General features: G+C 37.7%; 1 protein-coding gene across 1 annotated transcript in view; it reads right to left on the reverse strand.

The window, feature by feature from the left end:
- CFAP58 (cilia and flagella associated protein 58) overlaps positions 1 to 20,273 on the reverse strand; it is a 58,218-nt gene that overhangs the window by 18,768 nt on the left and 19,177 nt on the right. The window contains exons 10-16 of the mRNA XM_057379083.1: positions 19,887 to 20,078; positions 16,270 to 16,431; positions 13,708 to 13,854; positions 10,190 to 10,330; positions 9,613 to 9,836; positions 7,472 to 7,583; positions 5,167 to 5,271 (exon numbers count right to left, since the gene is read on the reverse strand). Of these exons, the coding sequence (XP_057235066.1) occupies positions 5,167 to 5,271; positions 7,472 to 7,583; positions 9,613 to 9,836; positions 10,190 to 10,330; positions 13,708 to 13,854; positions 16,270 to 16,431; positions 19,887 to 20,078 (1,083 nt within the window). The remainder of the gene's footprint in view (positions 1 to 5,166; positions 5,272 to 7,471; positions 7,584 to 9,612; positions 9,837 to 10,189; positions 10,331 to 13,707; positions 13,855 to 16,269; positions 16,432 to 19,886; positions 20,079 to 20,273) is intronic.

Below are 20,273 nucleotides of genomic sequence, written 5' to 3' on the forward strand. Positions count from 1 at the left end.
GGCTCCTTCACTTCTTGGGAGAAAACTTTGATTTCAATAGCTGCCAACCTGCATAAACCCACATAGTAACACACTGTTCTAAAGCAGATTTCTATATGAAACTAGTACCAGCTCTAAGAAATAAAGATGGTTATGGRTATGTTCAGACACTATAGCAACAAGCACCTCAAATTGGATAGAACAGCTCTACTACCAAGTTAGCACCAATAAAATAAAACATCTGCCTATTTTGAATGTTTGGCTATTGAATTGAGTCAYGTCTCTAATATATTCATTCACACACCAATATAAGAATAAAAATTTTATTCCCTTTTTACTTGATGTGAGGCATGGAAAAGCTAAATAGTCTGCCCAAGGTCACAGAGAAAGTCTCTGCACTTCCCTCCCTGTATCTCACAATACCTGAAATGGAACTGTGCTGGAGACAGCAGCATCCCTTCTATTCCTCCTACTCTCTGTCACTGGGACACTCAGTTCTCTGGAGGGATTGAAACTTAGCTCAAAACTTGGCTCGATGCAAGGACATGTGGGTGCTATGTGGCTGTAATCTCTGAGTCAGATACATGAGCTAATCATGCCTTTTGCCCTTGCACTCTCTGAACTATGAGCTCAGGACACAATCAGCACAGCATCACATCCTGACTGCCCAGTGCTGGCCTTTGATTGCTCACAACTTGAAACAATAGCAATTAAAAATATGTATTTACAGAAAATCAATGCTTTCCCTACTACATGCAAGGCTTAAATAAGACACATTTGCCTTTGCCTACATGAACAAATAATCTCGGTTGCACTTTTACATTTATGAACAATCTTCTGAGATGACTGACAAAAGAGGTAACTGACATATAATGTGAATCTTTRTGCTGTTATCCATTCCAAGACGTGCAGCTGAATAAAATTCTGCTCAGTCAGACATAAAATCAAATTAGAGGAGTTCGCTCTGAAGAGAAAGAACTAAATTTGAAACAAATAAAGCAGTGCATAATTCACTTTTAATGGCATAAGTTCCTAAAACCACACTAATCATAATCCTAACAAGGTAATACTTTGCACTGAGAGTTTATCACATCACTGCTCAGCACACAGCAGAGCAGTAGAGCTTCAGTCATGTGAGGGATTTGCCCCACATGCAAAGTGAGCAAATGTATTTTTGCAGTCAGGATTTGCAGAGCACTACTGTTTATTAATAATTATACCTYATGGCCTTACAACACGTGTCATTCATCCCACACACGTTCAGAAAGACCTTCACCCATCAGAGGGATATCCCAGATAACCATATTTCTCCACAAATCCCTGCAATATTACTCAACAATTTAGGAAAGAACCAAAGAAATGCTCTATGTTGACTGCACAAATTCAAAAGGAAGGTAATGACTCAGACATAAAARCTGGCTATCCCTGAAGTAACATTTCCTATGTTTGGAAAAAATGCCATTGGATTTTTATTGAACATAAGTATTCAAGACCTTGAGTTGGGATCTGATTTTTAAGACAGCATTTTTCATCAGCACAGCAGCTCACAACTGCAAGAATGCCTGAATTAAAAGAGAAAGTATGACCACCTGCTTTGCAGCTACTTTTCAAAGTAGCATCTCAGGATGTCCATACTTATTTGGTATATGAGAGCTGATAYCTTATAACCCAAGATGCTGTGAATACAGGCACAAATAAATCAGAAACAAGACTAGTAATTTTTCTAACATAGGAAATCTTTTCAGACCTTTATTAAAATGTTCAACTCTGAAAAGCTGTTCTAGCAAAACCCAATATTCAGCATGTTGCATATTCACTATCTCTCAGCATATGTCTGATCCAGAAAATGTGCCCTGATGACCGGTTAAAAGATATTTTTGTATGAGATTTTAGAGTCAAGCTGGGTTTTTCCTGTACTGTCAGCAATCTAAATTTTCTGACTGAAACATAACGAATCATTTTTTTAATCACATAGCATGGATTGTAGCTTGCTTCTACAGCTGCCTCAGTTTTAAAGAAATGACAGGTTAGAAACAATGAAAAAGCTAATAAAAAGGATGTGATCAAATGCACATCRGGAGCAGATAAAGTAAGCAGATGCTTTTCTACACGAATCTATATACTGAGATCCTTCCTTGCTTAGCAAAAATTTCCATTTATATATCCAGCTGAAACCTTGTTCCATGCACTTTTATTTAAAAGACCATTTACCAAAAAGTAAAATAAGAAGAGAGAGCTACAGTGCATGCCATACAAATGGAATTATTTTTCCCTTATAAAAACATTATGGCTCTGCATGAGTATGCAGCAAGGTGAACACCCTACAAATCAAACTGCAGGTTGCTGACACGGGGCTCAACCATTTCCTCACAAGGGTTATTTCTAAACTCCAAAGGTGTTTTTAATACTCAGTATTCAATACACAAGGTTTTTTGTACTCTTTTTTTATTAAGACACTTTGATGGGAGGAAATTTATGCTACATAATATGCACATTAGACACAGATACTCACAAGATTCACCTTAAACAAATACCCTATTTGCTAGCATGATGGCCACACACACATGAAAAAGAGTTATGTATGGTAAGCAAGAGATTAAGATCATTTTAAAGCTGATACACCCAATGGCTATGCCCTTATTACAGGASAAGATGTGACTGCAGATGACTGGCAGTGAGGAAGAGTGACTTATGCAAGCAAACATAACATGGGGACATAACATTCCCTGACCTAAAAAGTTTTTATCCCTCAGTTCTGAAGTCTCCAACTCTGAATATGGGGGATGTTCTGCCAGGTAGGCACAGGACAAGTCATCAGCAATTCCCCCACTCCTGCAAATGAGCAGGGACTGAACTGAGTTGAGACAACTTCCAGGAGAGACCCATAATGAAAAGATGCTGAATGCCTTTAAGCATGAGGGGTTTAGCAGGTTCACTCTTTGTAAAAAAAAGGGGTTTTTGTTTTTTGTTTAAATTTAAAAAAAAACAAAAAACAAAAAACAAACAACAAAAAAAAAAAAAAAAAAACAACCAAAAAACCAGAAAGAACTCACTCAACAAATTACCTTGAGGGGACAAAATTTAAAATTCCTACAATTGGAGTTAAATTGCTGCTGTTTCCCATGATTCCAAAGTTCACTCAGGATCAAACCCTATACTATCTTTCAAATACTATACTTCAAATACACTTCAATTCTTTCAAACTGCCCAGAAGGTGGTCTAGTGAAGCCACCCCCCTGGTGTGTGAAACTCAGCTCCCTCCAGAAATCTGATGTTACTGCTCTGGTAATTTCCTTCTGCTGCAGGTGCTCCTCAGGCTCACTCCTTCACCACAGCAGTTTGGAATTTGATAAAATCAGTTTAGTAAGTTATTAATGAGGGTTTTGTTTYGGTGAATATGAGGCTATAATTTTACAAAACAGATACTATTATCATACCAAGGAAAACCAGTCTAAAGAGTAAAAAAATGCCTTTTACCAGGTTATCCAGACACTCAGCAGAAGCAGCTCTGATAGCAGACCTGATTTGTGAGCACTGTGCCAGGGAACTGTCCAGTAGCACATAGAGCCCTTCAAGGAAATGAGCTGGGGCTGTCCTCCATCTCTGGTTACCTCCTTCTACCTACACCCTGCTATGAAAGAGCCCTATTTCAGTCATTGTGGAGGACTCAAAACACTGTGGAAAAACAGAAAAGAGCTCAGAAATGTTGATGTTAAATCCCTGAACACAATGTGGAGCACRATATTTTTGGCCTTTGCTATTACTTCTCCGAGGGAAACCTTCATTTCAGCATTGTTACACAGGAAATTGGTGCCTGAATTAAGGACACAAAGGAATTCATTAGCAATTCTAGCTGCAATAATTAGATTTTATATAGCCAAACTCTGTCTTAAATCTAGAAAAATAATGAAAAAAACAACAGATTTGCCATAGAAGGACCATTGCAGAGACAGAAAGATTGTACCTATGGCTAGTACAGGCTAGTAGGCTAGTAGGCTCAAACAAACACCTATTATTTCCAAGATTTTCTTGGGCAGGCAACTTAATACCTCTATATCTCAGTTTTTCAGCTGAAAATAAGGATAATAACAAAATGGGAGCATACTAAGGAWAAGGCAAGAGACTATGTAAAATCTAACAAAATTGGGTTTGTGCATGGGTAAAGCACAGTAAATTTGAAGCTATTTTTGCTACATTTTAAGCTAACAATTTCACTGACAGCATTTCACTKCTATGCAACAAAGATCACATTTTTCCAAGCAGATGAATAATACACCATATATTACATTCAAATGAAATTTCAGATCAGTTTTTCTMTGAAACAATAAATAGAGACAAACCCTGCCTTGATAAGATCTGCTGAGCTTCTTCTCAAGACAGAGGGTGAGAGAGGTCACATTCTACTCTACATATGATACCCAACATAGGCATCAAGACTATGAGAATATTTAAGATGCTAAAATCATCCACCACCTAGAGCTAGTAATCTCCAGTTATCCTTACAGTCACCAGAGAGAGCAAATTTACACCTCTAGTTAAAGCCCAAAGAGTCTTTCTCTTATATTTGATAGCAACATTTGCACTACAGGAATACAGTCTGTCCTCCATTCTACAACATAAATCTTACTGTTATCACCGGGGTTAAGGGACATCTGATACAGTTAAAAAAAGATAAGCTATCACAAAAAAAAAAAAAAAAAAAATTGCAAAATTCAGCACAGAAACCTTGAAATCAAACATGCCCCAGACAGCAGCCTATCTAAATCAGAGACACTGTAGTATTCCTTCTGCCAAAAGCCAAGCTAAGCACAAATGGAATCAAACAAGAATTTTCCTTCATGCTCTGATCATAACAGACCTGTTTCAAATGACAAAGAAAAGCCTTTCAGAAATTCTAAGACTGACTTGAAGACTAATCTACRACATGACTAAACCAAAGCCAACTTTTAATTGTATTTGCCAGAGCTGACCAGRTATCAGTAATCAGAATGTAAAAATCAACTAATCTGATGCTGTTTGTTCTCTTTCAGTGAGTCAGTGCTGCCATCTAAAGCTATCTAAAGGGCATGCAAAAGAAATTCAAAGTCATGCATCTAATAACATTCAGGAARCACATGAAAGTAGACAGAGAATGCAGGGTAAATCGAACATATAATAAGATGCAACAAAATAATRATGCTGCAGTACCTGAAGGAGAAATTCTTTCTCTATCACTTCACCTGTCTTGGTGATAAGCCTCTTCTGTAGTCTATGTACTTTCAGAATCAGCTCATAGGTAGTGGGGTCGCTGGCCTAGGAAAGAGCAAAAAAGTCTCAAAAATTATATATGATGACAAATTACTTTTTCATGTTTTCAAATGAAAACCATAATATATACACATCCAAAAGTAACAAGTATAAAAGGGGGGCTGGGGGAGGACGCATTCAGGTTTTTTTCAGATTGCATGTATACAAGCTGTCCTGAAACTTAGTGCATCAGTTTTAGCAGCAAATGGAATTGCCCACTGGCAAATGAAGAGCAGTGCAAGTACTTCSTGCTGTTTAAGGACTTCAAACAGTGCCATCTTAGTTTCTAAGGAGAGGAAGATTTTTCTATGGAACAAGAGAAAGACTAACTGCAATTAAGTCTTGAAAGGTGGAGAATTTAGGAGGAACAAATTTGGGGGGTACACTGATGAATTATTATGAGGTTCTAAAGTGTCCATACATGTGAAATCTCATTCTTCAATGGAATTAAATGCTTTAAATGGTGACAGAGTGTATGCACTATACTCTTGCCCTCTACCTACATAGCCTGTAAGACCAGGAGCTAGTAGATGTCTGTCTCTCCATCCCTTCCTTTTCATTCTTTTGGCATAGATTGAATCTGGAGAAAGCTCTAAGGAGCAAAGAAATAATTCTGTGAGGAGCAGCCAGCAAAGCTTACTTTCCCTTACTTTGTTTCTACTTGCTGGATCTTTTAATGAAGGGCAAACTCTGACTGAAGCTTTTCCTCATTCAGGGACTCACAACACCTCTCTCCCATCTGGTTTTTCCTCTCTCACTTGGTGTCTCATTAGGATTTAAATCACACTGCACTAACGGCTCCAATAAAGTCCTGCTTTCTTATATTTGCTTGAGCTTATAAGGAACTCGGTATCTCATTGCTCTTAATCTTTTATCTGGTTTTATCTAAATTGACTAATCAATTCAAGCATAACTAGGACACTAGCACAGATACACACGCAGCGCTTACAACACATCATTTCCTGAGAAAACAGGCTAAAAAGTAGACCAGTCCCCATGATCTCAGTCCTTGATATTTTTATATCCCTGTTCAAGCATGGTGCCAGTTTGTGACAACTCTAGTGATATGAGAGTGTTTGTTCATTAGGAACTGAACCAAAACCCCATCAGGATTATTTCACATGGATCTTGCCATCTGCTGGCCTTTCTGTGTTCCAAATACAAACCAGTAACCTAGAATGGAAAGACATTATTTCCCATTATTAGTCTCTTCATACATTCATTTTCCCATTACTGGATGTTTTGACTGGCCTGATTTTTCTTTGTTACAAAGTGCTGTTAGAGATTGTACCTAGATGTATTTAACCTAGTTCAGCATCCTGCATTATATCTCCCTTCCATAAGAAAAGCCAATCACACCATTCAACTTTAAGCTGAGTATGGAAAGATCAAAAATTCCCTATCATGATAGTAAGCACAGTCAAAATATTCAGCTCTGCTTCTGCAGGGACTGAGCACATTATCACTCGTTATTAGAGCAGCTAAGCAACCCAAGCTGGCATCAGATCAGAGATCCATGTGACAGAGGAATCTCAGATGGCACTGACATACATCAAAAATATCCAGTGATGCCAACTGATGTTCATATATTTGGTCTATGCTTGATGGATTTTTTATTTTTCCCCTTCACTTGGCAGGTTCAAATCGTGTGAAAACTTGGATTTGCTGTTTATGTAAAGCAGTTGAACTCACATTACCTGGAATGACTATTTTTGGGAGTCCACTACTGTTTATGTGGAGGATTCTTCTTTTTTTCTCAGATGTAATTTACCTTTTGACTTCATATCTGTTCATTCTTCAGTCTTCCTATTCTATGAGTCTTTCAAATATTGGCTTTTTCCCCATACACATCACCCTAATTGGTGAGGGTAGGACAGTATCTTCCCCCTATCATCCTATTTCTCACCATCCATGTTAAGGAATCACCTCCCTTCTAAATTCACCTGATGTATTCTTATTCCCTTTAGCACTTGACTGTCTCTTTACAAATCTCCCTGCAATTTTTCCCAAGAAAGTGACACAAAAATAACACTGATTGCATTGTGCAAGGAAAGCATTCAGCAGGTAAGGATTCCATTGGTACTATGGAAATTTCAGTCTGCCAGTCCCTCCACATCATTTGCATWACAGTAAACGAAATAGGCTTTGTGCTGGGTCACTGATTTGGTAATAGGGGCTTTGGGAACACAAAATGCTCACACATCACCTCTAATTTTCTCCATCTGTGAACTTGCAAGGGCCTCTGCAGTTCTTCTTCCAAAAGTTTGCACCGAGTTTGTTCCTTTAACAGTTCTTTCTGCATGTAATTAAACTCCCACCTGAAGACCAGCATAAAAGGAAAAAAAACATACCAAAAACACTTCAGTGTGACCAAGGCACTAATGTGGACACTAACAAATCATTCTCCCATGCATTATGGTGCACAGGAAGCCCTACATCGACAGCACAAGGAGTCACTTTGCCACTTCAGCAATACTATGGGGGCAAAATATATCAACATTGATACCACTAAACAGGTGGAACCATAACACACTTGGATCTCTTTATTTGCTTCGTCAAGAATGGCTCAGAAAAGGGATTCCTGGGGAATTTACTCCACAGACTACTGCMTCTCACTCTTCACATCTTCCCTTAYACATTAAGGCCAGAAGGATGTTAGTTCATCWACCTACAAATCAGTTATGGGTCACAGCCAGTTACCCCTGTGTTGAATCTAACAGCTTGTGTTTAAAAGGTTTTAAATCTACATGGCTCATGCAATCCATTAAATAAAACACATTCTAGGGCCTAAGTATGATGGACACCATTCCTTATAGAACTGAAGTTCGATTTCTTTCATTACATCTCCTCAAGGAATTTCAGGGATGAATTGTTGCTGAATCTGAAATTAATTGAGYCCTACCAAGATTCTCTGACAACTAGGGTTTTATGGTGGGGATAGGGGATTGATGGGCAGGGAAAAAGGGCACACTTTGCAATGGTCTGACCCTTATCACTTCAGTGATTGTATCTTCTAAATTCTCCAAGGTCAAAAGGGGGTGGAGGATTGTGATGCACCTCCTCCACCACTGAATCTTTTTCTACTAAGCTCAGAGTTGCAATTAGCTCACTAGAGAGAAAAAGGCCTTTTTTAAACTGTGAGGTTGGACAAGGTTATGGAAGAAGGAAAAAACCTCACATTTCCAATTGGCAAATCGGGAAAGCTAATTAGCAGCACAAGTGATAAATGGAGTTTTTTCGACAGGCAGTTTTCATGATGGTTTTGGACTTCATTAAAGTATGAGATTGCTGCTGCAGTTAGCAAGAATTGATCCACCCATCATGGCATGCAGCACACTACACTTCAATACTGTCACTGAGTTTCAATACAGTAACAGACTTTCAGCTGAATGCATTTGGGCAGCAAGTTCAAATCCTATTCCTATTTGCAGTCAGTCGATGAAAACTGCAATTGCTAATGTTGTGTGCCCACTTCTTTCTGTTTCACCAAATCAAACTGGCATAATTCCACTGGAGTCAATGGGACTGGCCATGGACTGAAGTTAATTTGTTCTGCTGAAAGCCTTGGAATTATACTGGTAAACTAAAGTTCTCACCCAAAACTGTGGTAGCTACACAGAATTGGTACARTGGTAATCTGCTAAAAACATAACTGCCTCTCTTTATAAACCAAGACTGATTCTTGGTAGTTACATTTTCTTGGTAGAAAATGACCACAGTTTCCCATCAGGAAAGAATACTCCTCAAATACAGGAGGAGTAAACAAGAAAGGAAGCATTAAGCCAGAGAAGGAGAAGATAAATCAGGCTTAGGCTATTAAACTGCTGTTTTAGAGAAACACAACCTTCAATGAAAATTTAACTAAATCTTTCTTGGAGAGCATGTCTGCATATAAATCTGGAAGGAGAGAGGTCTGAAAAAGGGGTTTGTTATAAATATGTCAAGTGTCTCCCATACTCTGTGGATTGCTTAACAAAAAAAGAGTTCCATTAATGTAGGCCTTGTACCACTGTATCACTAAGAAGMTCACTGGACTATGAACACTTTTTCTGCTGCTGTCAGGTTTATTCTRTAGGCAGTAACTCACAGAACAAGGGGAAATTTGGAAACTATTTCAACTTTGGCCATGACATCTTCTTTCCTCCTTACTATATTTTAATTTTCCTAATAGCTGCAAAGTTGTTTCACAAATTTAATCTGTTTTTGAGGTCAAACCAAACAAACCCCTTCTCCAAGGTATAATGCTTGGTGATGTAAGTCTTTACCCTGTATAAACCACATTTTCTGTCTCAAATAAAAAATCATGGCTGCAGCCACTATGGAAATGTATTCCATCAGATTTCCTACCTGAGCTCATCCACCTTAGCCACACTCTTGCCAAGTATTCCCTTCTCACGCCGAAGCTTTTTGATCTCCAGCTTGAGAATCCGCATGTCTTCCATTCTCTGCCTGAACTCAGTTTCCCCCCTGTTTAAGATGGCCTGCTGGATTTTTATCTTCTCRTAGAGCAGAGCCACTTCATCATTGCGCCGAATAAGCTGGGTCCCCAGGGCGTGTCTATCACAGAGCAGCTGTGGCCACAGGGCAAAGCAATAAACTCAGTTACAGTTCCTTCACACAATCCCAAAGTATCATGACTATACTTTTATCAGCGAAAATCACGTGCATTAAGAGGTTTCACTGTTATTAATTGAAGAAATATAGCAAGAACCTAGTAATTTCTCCTATAAGGGTTCAAGCACCTGAATAGTACAAACTACAAATTTTGTTCACTTCAGTATCTTAATATTTTTGTTTTAATGGCACTATAAAGCTTTAGTAGTCTCACATTCACAGTACCTAAGAATCTTCAYCTTAAAAATACACTGGACAAATGAGGGAAAAGAATACAGGACATTTGAAAACTCAAATTAGAGATTCCYACCTTGTCAAATTCCTTCTTCTGCCTCACTCTCTCTGCATCAGCATCAGCAATGATTTTTAGGAGTTTTTTCTCTTCTGCCTCCTGATTTTCTATATAGGCTTTGGTTTCCTGAGCTTGTTTTGTCATCTTACACAGTTCAGCCTGATGGAATAAAGAATAAGGTGAACTGTTAACTAGTAACTTCCCCTTACATAAATCTACAACTAAGAGTTAGTTAAAAATATCTCATACATTCTTTTAGCTTCCTGAGAAGTACACGTTTTGTTAGTTTTTGAGAACTGATCACCAAAACAAGCAAGCATGAAGACCCATAAAGAAATACTGTAAACACTATTTCAATATAATTGTCATATACACAATAGAAATTTGAAACWATTTTTATCTATGACAATGGTTCAAGCTGTAATTCAGAGATGCCTCATTTAATGTCTTTTTTTAAATTATACAGGTCATATTTATAAAGATTTTCAGTGAAGTTATTATTCACAGTCAATCTGGGATGTGAGAATGAATAGCTCACATTGCTGACAAGAGGAACAATCTCTGATGTATAATACAAAGCAGCATCAACTCAAGAAAGGCTTCAGACTGGAATAAAAGAATTTGTGGCAACCAGGAAGAGAACAGCAAAATTTAAGAGCCACAGSACTTTATTTAGTGGATGTGTAAATGAGGAAGACTGAAAAGAGGGGCTGTCCCTAAGTGAAGGAGCAGTAATGCACTGCTACAGTGACTGCACGGCACTAAAACTAACCCTGCAATGAACCCAATCACTCTATCCCACTGTCACAAAATCTATAATTCAAGGCATGTATGTAGATAAAAACTAATAGGGTCTTTCTGGATTATTTTAAGTTTTTATCRCTGCTAGGCAATTAGAGCCAAGGTAGAACTAGCTAGACCACAGTTCATTTTCATAGATATGAAAACTTTCAAGCCTCAACTCAAAGACTTTGCCACAGCTCTGACCCTTATAAAGGATGATGTTCAAGCTGCCTTTTGGGAACAAGCATCATCCAATGCTGAAAGAATGAGGCTGKGATGAAGGCTGCACCTGCAAAAATATTGATTCAAGACAAAAACAGTTCCATCATTATAATAAAATCGCTTGTTCCATTCTTATTTTCTTTAATAAAATTCTCATTCTCCCATACGTGCAACACATAGCTCTGTTAGTCAGAGTCAGATATTCATCAGAATTCATCAGCCAAATAAAAATGCAAGTCACTTCATCCTGAAATGCAATCAATGCTGTGCAAAAGCTGTCCACAAATGTAAAACTGTTCATGCATTCAGCATACTTTTTTTAATAGATCACAATTCTGTGGTCTCCTTATGTCAGAAAAATATCAAYTGTAAACAAGAAATGGCATTAGATGTGGTCAGCAAACATTCATATAAACAAATCTCATTAGAATGCACTCAGTTAAAGTAAATTTGAATTGCCTTGTATAGTAAGGAACATAAATACTTAAAGCCACACAAGGACTTTCAGCTAGATYAAATATAGTAAGAAGCACAGTATGAGAGTCTGTGTACATTAGGTAAGAGAAAAGGAAGTGAATAAAYAGTCACTGTACAAGTAGAAAAATGGTCACGTCTAAAACTGCTACAAATCAGCACAGTTCACTTGAAGTGGTTCAGAGAATTTCTAAGAACTGAAGAACAGTCAGCAAGAAAGAATAATGTATATGGGACCTATACCAATATCTCAAACCAAACTCAAACTAAATTCTGGTTCAGATTCTGAAATATTAGTRTAAGTGATACTTTTATTGGTACTAGAGGTGGGAGGAAAAGAGGAGTTTTAGAAAAGCTATAACTGGAACTGAACACAGAATGCTGAAATAACAAGTCAGATTTTACACTCAGATTTCCAGAAAACTCTAACCAAAAAATATGCATAAACATGTACAAAATTATACAAAGCACTTGACTTRCCAGCAGCTCAAATCTCAAGGGCCATAGATGGATTGTTTTCAACATTCAGATCCTTTGTCAAACAACTATAGCCTTCAGCCCTGTATGAAGGCCAAATGGAGCCAAAAGATGGCATTGTACTGGTTTTAATAGAGCTTGGATTTACCAYGATTACACATTTTTAAGACCTTTATGCCAGCTGAGGTGAGCATGTCTGTATAACCTCATTCCTATGAATCCCAGTCCTCCATGATTTAGCACATTCTTTAAGCCTATTTCCCAGGAAGAGCTTTCTTACTTCCCTCACATCAGTGCAACCAGGTCAAACTGATGCCACTTGCAACACAAATAATTAATTGGGTTCTTTTGTGCCTGTGACAATCAGCTCCCTCTGAATTATCTTCTGGTTTAGTACTCAGCAGTGACACTGAGGTAGAAGACCACAGTGCCCTGAAGCAAGTCAGTAATGTCATGTTGGAGTATGGGCAAACTTGCTGGTGAATAATTGAGTGGGTAAACCATGCAGCAATATATGTCAAATAAATGGCAGAYGGTTCTGAGGTGATRAGACAGAATTGGGGACTAGTGAAGGCAGAAAGCTGCACACAGGAAATGAGATGCTGTTTGACTTCTCCATCACTGATGGAACATCTCTGAGACAGATCAGGTACAAGAATAAATTCATCACCCTTTTACAAAGCCCTATTGACATCTTGTCATAACTGTAATGTGCTGAGAGAGGCTGAAAATTCAAGGAGTCAGTGCAGCAAAGCAATAAACTGACAAAAGAAAACATTGTGAAAAGTGACAGGGAAGTTTTGGGTTTTGGGGGTGCTGTTTGCATTTCTTGCTGGTATTGTTTTTTTTTCCTAGTACTTAGTAAAGATTAAAAATAAAACTCCTGTGAACACACCTCCTTAAATCTTTTCAGAGCACAGCAAATTGAGCTAAGATACCACCACCAATCTAATAGCTTATCTAAGAATGGGCTGCAGCCAGCACTGGGAAGAAGAACCAGAGCTTCAAGCTCAGATTTCCTTTGATTTAAGACAGGTTCTTGCTGCTTTATACCACAATATTAAAATAACTATCTGTGCAGAGGGACCTACTAAAAGGCACTGCCTAACTCCCAAAAGACTAATGCTTGCTACTTACGCAGAAATACAACATTGTGAAGTGCAATATTATGGGGTTTGCACTTAAAAAAGTAGAGTGAAGAAAGTTTTTAAAAAGAAAAAGTTGAGTTATAAGGGTCTACATTAAAAAGTTTGCTAGAATCAGGCTATCCCTAAAATCAACATTTCTGCAAGCAAAATGGAACTTTTTTTGGAACTAAGAATGTTCAGTCACAAAGAGATTTACAGCTTCCAACAGACAATTCAGGACTCTTTTATTGTAATTATAGGCAGAGATTTAATCTGTCAGATAYGCAGATTTATGCAACTAGTGTCACTAAAGAATACTGAGATCTTGTGCTTTAATTACAGAATAGTTTATTAAAATAAGGCAAAACAACTACCACAAGTTAGAACATTATGCAGTCTCTGAAATAATGGAAACCACCCTTTGCAAGAAGGTATATATGTCAAGGGTCTTACTTTCACTGATTCCTTCTCATTCTCTGACTGCTCATGTTCCACATGTGCTTTCTCAAGGGCTGCATCCTTCTCTTTGAGCTCCTCTTTCAACTGATCCACCTGACGTGTGGCAGTTCTCAGTTTCATCTTCATTTCTGCTATCTCATCCTAATAGAACAGGAAGTGAGATCACARAGAGGGTTAAAGCAAGAGGTTGTTTGTGATGGGGAGTTCAGGCTTATTTAGATGTTGGAAAAGATAGTCACAATGCATGAAAATAGATCCGTTGTGCCTATTACAAAACATGGCTTTTTAATCCAACAGAACAAAACAGTTTCATTAAACAACATTTTTTTGTTTGTGCCACCTTCACATTGCTATAAAAAAGCCTTGAAAACATACATTGACAAAAATAATGGCCATCAATCATGAYTTTAATAAGCCATTTAACTTAAAGTGCTGGACACACTATAAGAACTAGTAGTCAATTCAAATTACTAAGATTCTGATCATATCCMTCTGTTTTCATGCTTCCAATAATGTGCTTTTCCAGTAGGTTATACATCAGAGAGAAGACATCACAATCTCTCATGTGAATACATCCTCTTCCAGTACCAGATCAGGGTAGCTTAAAGCTCTTCCAGCACTCTCCACCATAGGTGTGGATTTAAGGGATGTTTTCTTGCATGAAGTGTTTAACACAGGCTAAGCAAGATCTTGATCCATGGCAATGTTCACCCAAGTAGCACAAAGAAAGCATGGATTAGCAGCAATATGTCATTAGACCCAACTGTATGTTCAATTACTCTTGTGAAAGCAAAAATTATCAAAAGCTGTCTTTGCCACACAGCCAATAAGTCTCTTTAGTGTTGTAAARGATGACAGAGATTTAGCATATAGAGCCCAGACACACCCAAACACATTCTTAATTTTTTAATTAATGAAGAACAGTAAGAACACACAATTTTGCAAACTGGTCTCCTAACACCAAAAGAAATCCCCAGGAAGAAAGAATCAGCCTGCCAAGGGACCTTATTACAGCCTGCCAGGGGACTTTTCCATTTTACTGACTTGAACATTATGTGACTCGGGAGACCACTATCAAGGTGGGCATAAGATCATTTCACATTAAGCAATCAAAAAATACTTGCTTCTAGATTTATCTAAACAAGCAAAAAATGCTTGCTTCTAGATTTATCTAAACAAGCTTGTGCAAATTTTACTTCCAAAAGGAGAAAGACTTTAATGTTTAAAACAACCTTTTTTTTTTTTTTTTTCATGACTGGCCAACCTGTTACCGAACATTCAATAGCTATTTTTCTCACTGCTAAACATAACTCTACCTTGGGCCAAAAGATCTTTTGGGGTCAGCTATTTTCTCCCACAGGACTTGCTAAAAGAGTTTTGTAGTATGACAAGTAATTTATTAAAGTCTAAAAGCTGGCCTCTAACAACTGGATCTGTGAACAGCATAGTGTATACCACCATGTAACATTCAAAACCCAAAAGTTTKCTCCATTTTCTAACTCAGCACATAGATGCCCATTCTTTATAAATAAGCAAATTCATGTTATGTGCTTTAAGATAAAGATAACTCGGCAAAAAACACCCAGCATTGTGATTTTTCAACCTTATTTCTCCTGAGAGATTGTTTGTGGGCAGCAAGAATCCCAACACTGCATCCAGTGATGAGAGGTTGACTAAGGTCAAGTAAAGCATCCCACATAAATGGCAAAATAGTACATTCCTCATCAAATTCAGCRCACAGCTGGATAGGAACTTTGACAGCTCATTCCCATCTGCTTTTCAAACAAGCCTACTCAAACCGATTCAAACCTAAGCATAAATCTGTAATTTACTACATATGTTTATGTCATAAATACTTATTTGAAAATAACCCAAGCCCGTAAATGACAGCTATCCAGACTCCCAGTGTCTGCCAATTACAATGGGATTTGTGTAGTATTTTAGACCTTTATATCAGAATAACATCATATATCCTTAAGTGGTCTGTTCTCTTCTTCTAGTATTGTTAGTGAGATCCCCAAGGAGGAGATATGAATGAAGAGAATCGTCTCCTGAGGAAAATTACACTCCCTGAAAGGAACAAGCAAGGTTGGAAGCATTTGGTTCTTGTCAGAAAATTCCACTTCAGCTGGGAAAGCATACCCTCTGCTTCCTRAATCATTATTCACAGTAAAGTGCATACACATTCACAGCTAAGGAGGTAATCTTATTCCTCTTATACCCTATTTCACATACATGCATACAACTCCTAAAGGGATAGAACAGACTGGAGCCAGGATGGCTTTMTGATTCTGTAGCTCCAGTATACCATGATTTTATGCTTGGTTTGAAGCAGGGATATTTCCACATGGTGACTGTGGATTCCTATTTCCAGTCCAAATACAAATGGTATAGATAAAACTTCAGGGACCTAAAACATTTATTTCCCCAAAACCCAAGSAATGAAGAAACCACTTCTGCCATTGATCCACAGAGCTTTCCTTTAACAAATTAAAATTAGATCAGGAAAAAAAAAAGAGCAGAGAGAGAAACACATGGCAAAATATATCCTTCTACCTTAGCTTCAATCAGATTTTTACTGTACAAGGTCCTCTCTGCTCTCAGAGTTTCACAAAAGTTTTGTTGCTGTTTTAATTTAAACACTTGCACTTGTATTTCCTTCTCATAGTCACAGATCTGCATTTGATGTATTTCAAGATCTTTCATGTGATTGAGGATCTGGAGCAAAAGGAAAGAAAAAAAATTAACATGATTAGACCATCATCACAAGATTAGAAGGACAGGACAGAGTATATGATTTTCTTCTTTTATGACAATTTCAAATCCCTGTGATAAGCAGTTTTAACTACAGCTGAAAATTACTCCAGTCCAAATACAAGTTTAACCTTTCTGACTTGCTTATGTGGGACAACATAAAAGCTGAGGAATCATACGGACAAAATCCAGGAAAGAAATACATTTCTAAATGCAATTCATATGCAGTTGCCCCGACTCCACTTTTGAAGGCACAGGTTTGGGATAAAATTCATATTTATATGTCAAAGCAGAGAAGAAAACAAATATTTTCATCAAACAGTCAATAACTGCAAAGTTTGCAGTGGACAGTGTTGTCCCTTTCTTAACAGCAAAGCCTTGGGAATGCCTCACTACAGGGCAATAGCTTAAATAATTAAATATTCTACCACGTACCTCCAACCAACTTTGAAGATCGGGGAGAGCTAAATAGAGAAAATTTTATTAYAAAAGCAGGAATACAATTCCAGCACATTGTAGCTGACTTCAGATGATCCCAGGAACTGCTTACAAGGCAATACAAAAACACAGGCCCAGTTTATAATCTACTCCTGCCTTTTCCTTTCCAGTTTAAACAATCTGCCAATAGTAATAGCATGGGGAAGAAATCAATAAGGCGTATTTTCTATCTGCACTATGGTGATCATAGGCTAGAACAARATTTGAAAAGTAGGTCACTGCATTTGTAAGTGTTTTGCTTGGTTTTGATACAATATAAGTGCAGTAAGATAGTGGATGAAGTTTCCTAAGTTGTGCTCACTGGCTGGATGCTGACTTTGCTTTTTCAGGAATGATTAAACCCAAATAATGTTTTCTTATAAATACAGAAAAGATACATGCAGTGTTTCACAACACTCCCTGTGGGAGGCTGAGCATCCTCAATTCCTAAGYAGTCAATAGGCACACTACACCTCTCAAATTTGGCAGTGAGGGCCCAAAGCTAAGCAGAAAGTATTTGTATTCATAGTTTTTCCTGTATCCTCAAAGCTTTTTTATCTGTACACTAAACTATCATCTACTAGTGGTTATCTGTTTAGTTCAATGAACATACTCAATATGTCACTAGTGGTGCTGTCCTTATTTGTTTATCCATTTTTAACCACCCCAAGAAATGCTGCCATCAACTAAATTATAAGCCTATTGAAYATCAGGTTTTTCAAAACATTATTTCAATTAAAAAAATTAAATACATCTTTTCATTTTCCCGGATAGGTTGTTAATTGTAAACTTAATATTTTAAAATACTTTCAAATATTKTATTTGAAAAAATCCAACATATTAAAGACTGGTTTTGTGACTCCTCAGAAAGCACAGTCAGAGAACAGTTCAGATGGCAGTGAAAGGTATATTTCAGTGCCTCCTTTTCAGCAGCTTAAATCTTCCACAGAGAAACTAAGATTTTTTAAATTAAGAATTTCAATTCACAAAAGAAATATTCTGCTAACAGTTGTACTCAGTAACACAGGCTACATAACAAGGAGCAAAGAATTGGGGTTTTTCTCACTTGTGCAGGCTAATCTAGAAGTGTGATTATTCAACAAGTGACACTGACTTGAAAATAAGGAGTCAGCCGAGGCAATAGCTAGAAGAGGAAGTCATGCATAAATTCTCACCCCAAAAATATTTTACTGTTGTGGATATAACTTCGCTGACTCTGTTCATCAGTTAATAGTAAATGATGATTTTGAAAGATGAATTCTGCAGCGCTGTAGAGTCTGTCTTGCTATAAATAGCCAGACAGCTTTCAGAGCCAGTATGGCTACATCTTTGGGCTTAAATGGGCTTGGCTTTTTTCCAGCTCTTATAAAACTCCAAAGGTRGGCTGCAGCCTCCTGCAAAAYCAGCKTGGTGGCAAAAGGTGACAGAAGAGCACTGACTGGCCATGGACTTTCTGCCCATCAGCAGCTCATTCCYCTTCAGCTGTGAAATGACTCCTGGAGTTTTGTCACAGCTTCTCAAATCTGAATAGGTCAAACAATGAACCCAAATATTACCTATTTACATAATAAMCCTGATCCTACATCCTCCTACTCTGCATTTGGACTTGAAGGATAAGACTATTGTCTCACATACTGTTMTTGCTGCTCTTTAACTGCAAGCAGAGTCAGGAATTGCCCCTTTRGTGAGCCAAGGAAGCCTGCAAGTGCTTTGGAAACCTGCAGTCACAATGCAGGCACCATTATACAAACAACTCAAGTGTCATAAGCCATTTACTGAGCCTCTGCCTTATAARAAGTGACAGAATTTACACCCAAAGTGGCAGGGGAAAAGAAAAGTAAGTAAGCAAACATTTGTCTTTCTCACCTGCAAAATATTATGGGCAACCCCAGCTAGAATTAAAAGAAAGAGCCTTGTAGTTCTGAGTGTTATGAATTACTCTCTSGCCCTAGTTTACAATGTTCTTAACTCATACCTGTTCTGTTAGAAATGCACTATGAGGGAAAGAAGCAAAATACGACTTTGCTACAAAGGCAAATCTCAATTTTGTGGAATATTATTTACAMGGAAATGACAAGAGGTATTCCAGGCAATGAAGCATATACCATTCCAAAATGATTTAAAAGCCCCTGGTCACATGAAGTTGGAAGGATAATTTTAAAATGCAAAAACAGYAAATAACTTGTGAGTTGAAACTGCTTGAAAGCTAATCCCAGTAAATCACTGAGCTTCTTGGAGGGCTCTTCAATGTGATACTCAGCAATTAATGGAACATGCTAAAATCATGTTCCTGATTTTATTCCATTAGGAATAGTTATATATAACAATGGGCAGCAGGCAACACAAATTGTATGCTGCATTTCTCTGTGGCTGCTCCTGGAAAACTTGTTTTGCAGACTACCTTGAACATACTGAGATGTTTTCACATACTGGAGTAATCCTTCAAAATGTTAAGTACCTTACAAAGATGTTSAGCACTGTTAGCTCTCACTAGCCTCACTTTTAGGACTGTGATCATATGGAAGATAAGGTCTTCTGTAGGAAGACAGGACAATCAAAGTATAACTTCCAACAGCACATGAGAGTTTCAACTGTGCGACTCATGTTTAAGAAGTTGAGAMGTCTTGGTTTGAACTCCAGCCCTATCTTCATTTCCCAATTGATCACTGAATAAGAGCAAGAAATACATGGCTGTACTATTCCAAATCTCTCACAGAATTAATAAATCTCTCTCCCATTGATAACATTTCCCTAGASCAACCTGAAGCAGGCAACATGGCAGTAGGAGGCAACATGCACTAACAACAAGAAAAATCTGTACACTGTATGAAGACCACCAATCCAAGATTTCTCCTACTGGCTTGTTAGAAAATTAATGTACCACCTTCGCAGTTTTAAGAGTAAAACAGGAAAGAACCACTTGCACCAAGAGCTGCTCCTACCTTCTCTTTGAGCTCACTTGTTTCATGGATGAAACTGTCTCTCTCCTTCTCTAATTGGTAAATAATCTTCCTTTGTTTCTGAGCTTCTATTTTATAACTTTGGATTTCTGATTCCAAGTGCTGTTTTGACTGTTCATGGAGCTTCACCAAATCTATCTGCTTCTGAGTAGCATTTGTAGCCTTGATCAGGTTCTATAGGGAACAAAAAACAATGAGTCTTGAGCTGAAAAGGCAACACTGTCACCACTGTGAAAAAAGCATGCCATTGTTAAAGTGGATTATGGACTTTCCAATGTTATTATCCTTTATCTAATTTGTTCACTTGAAATACTTGAACCTCAAATCTGATTTAAAAAACAAAATCTCTAGCACAGCTACTAAATAGAG

This window comes from Malurus melanocephalus, unplaced genomic scaffold (genome assembly GCF_030028575.1).
Source record: "Malurus melanocephalus ecotype Western Australia unplaced genomic scaffold, MMel_1.1 scaffold_12, whole genome shotgun sequence".
Lineage (NCBI taxonomy): Eukaryota > Metazoa > Chordata > Aves > Passeriformes > Maluridae > Malurus > Malurus melanocephalus.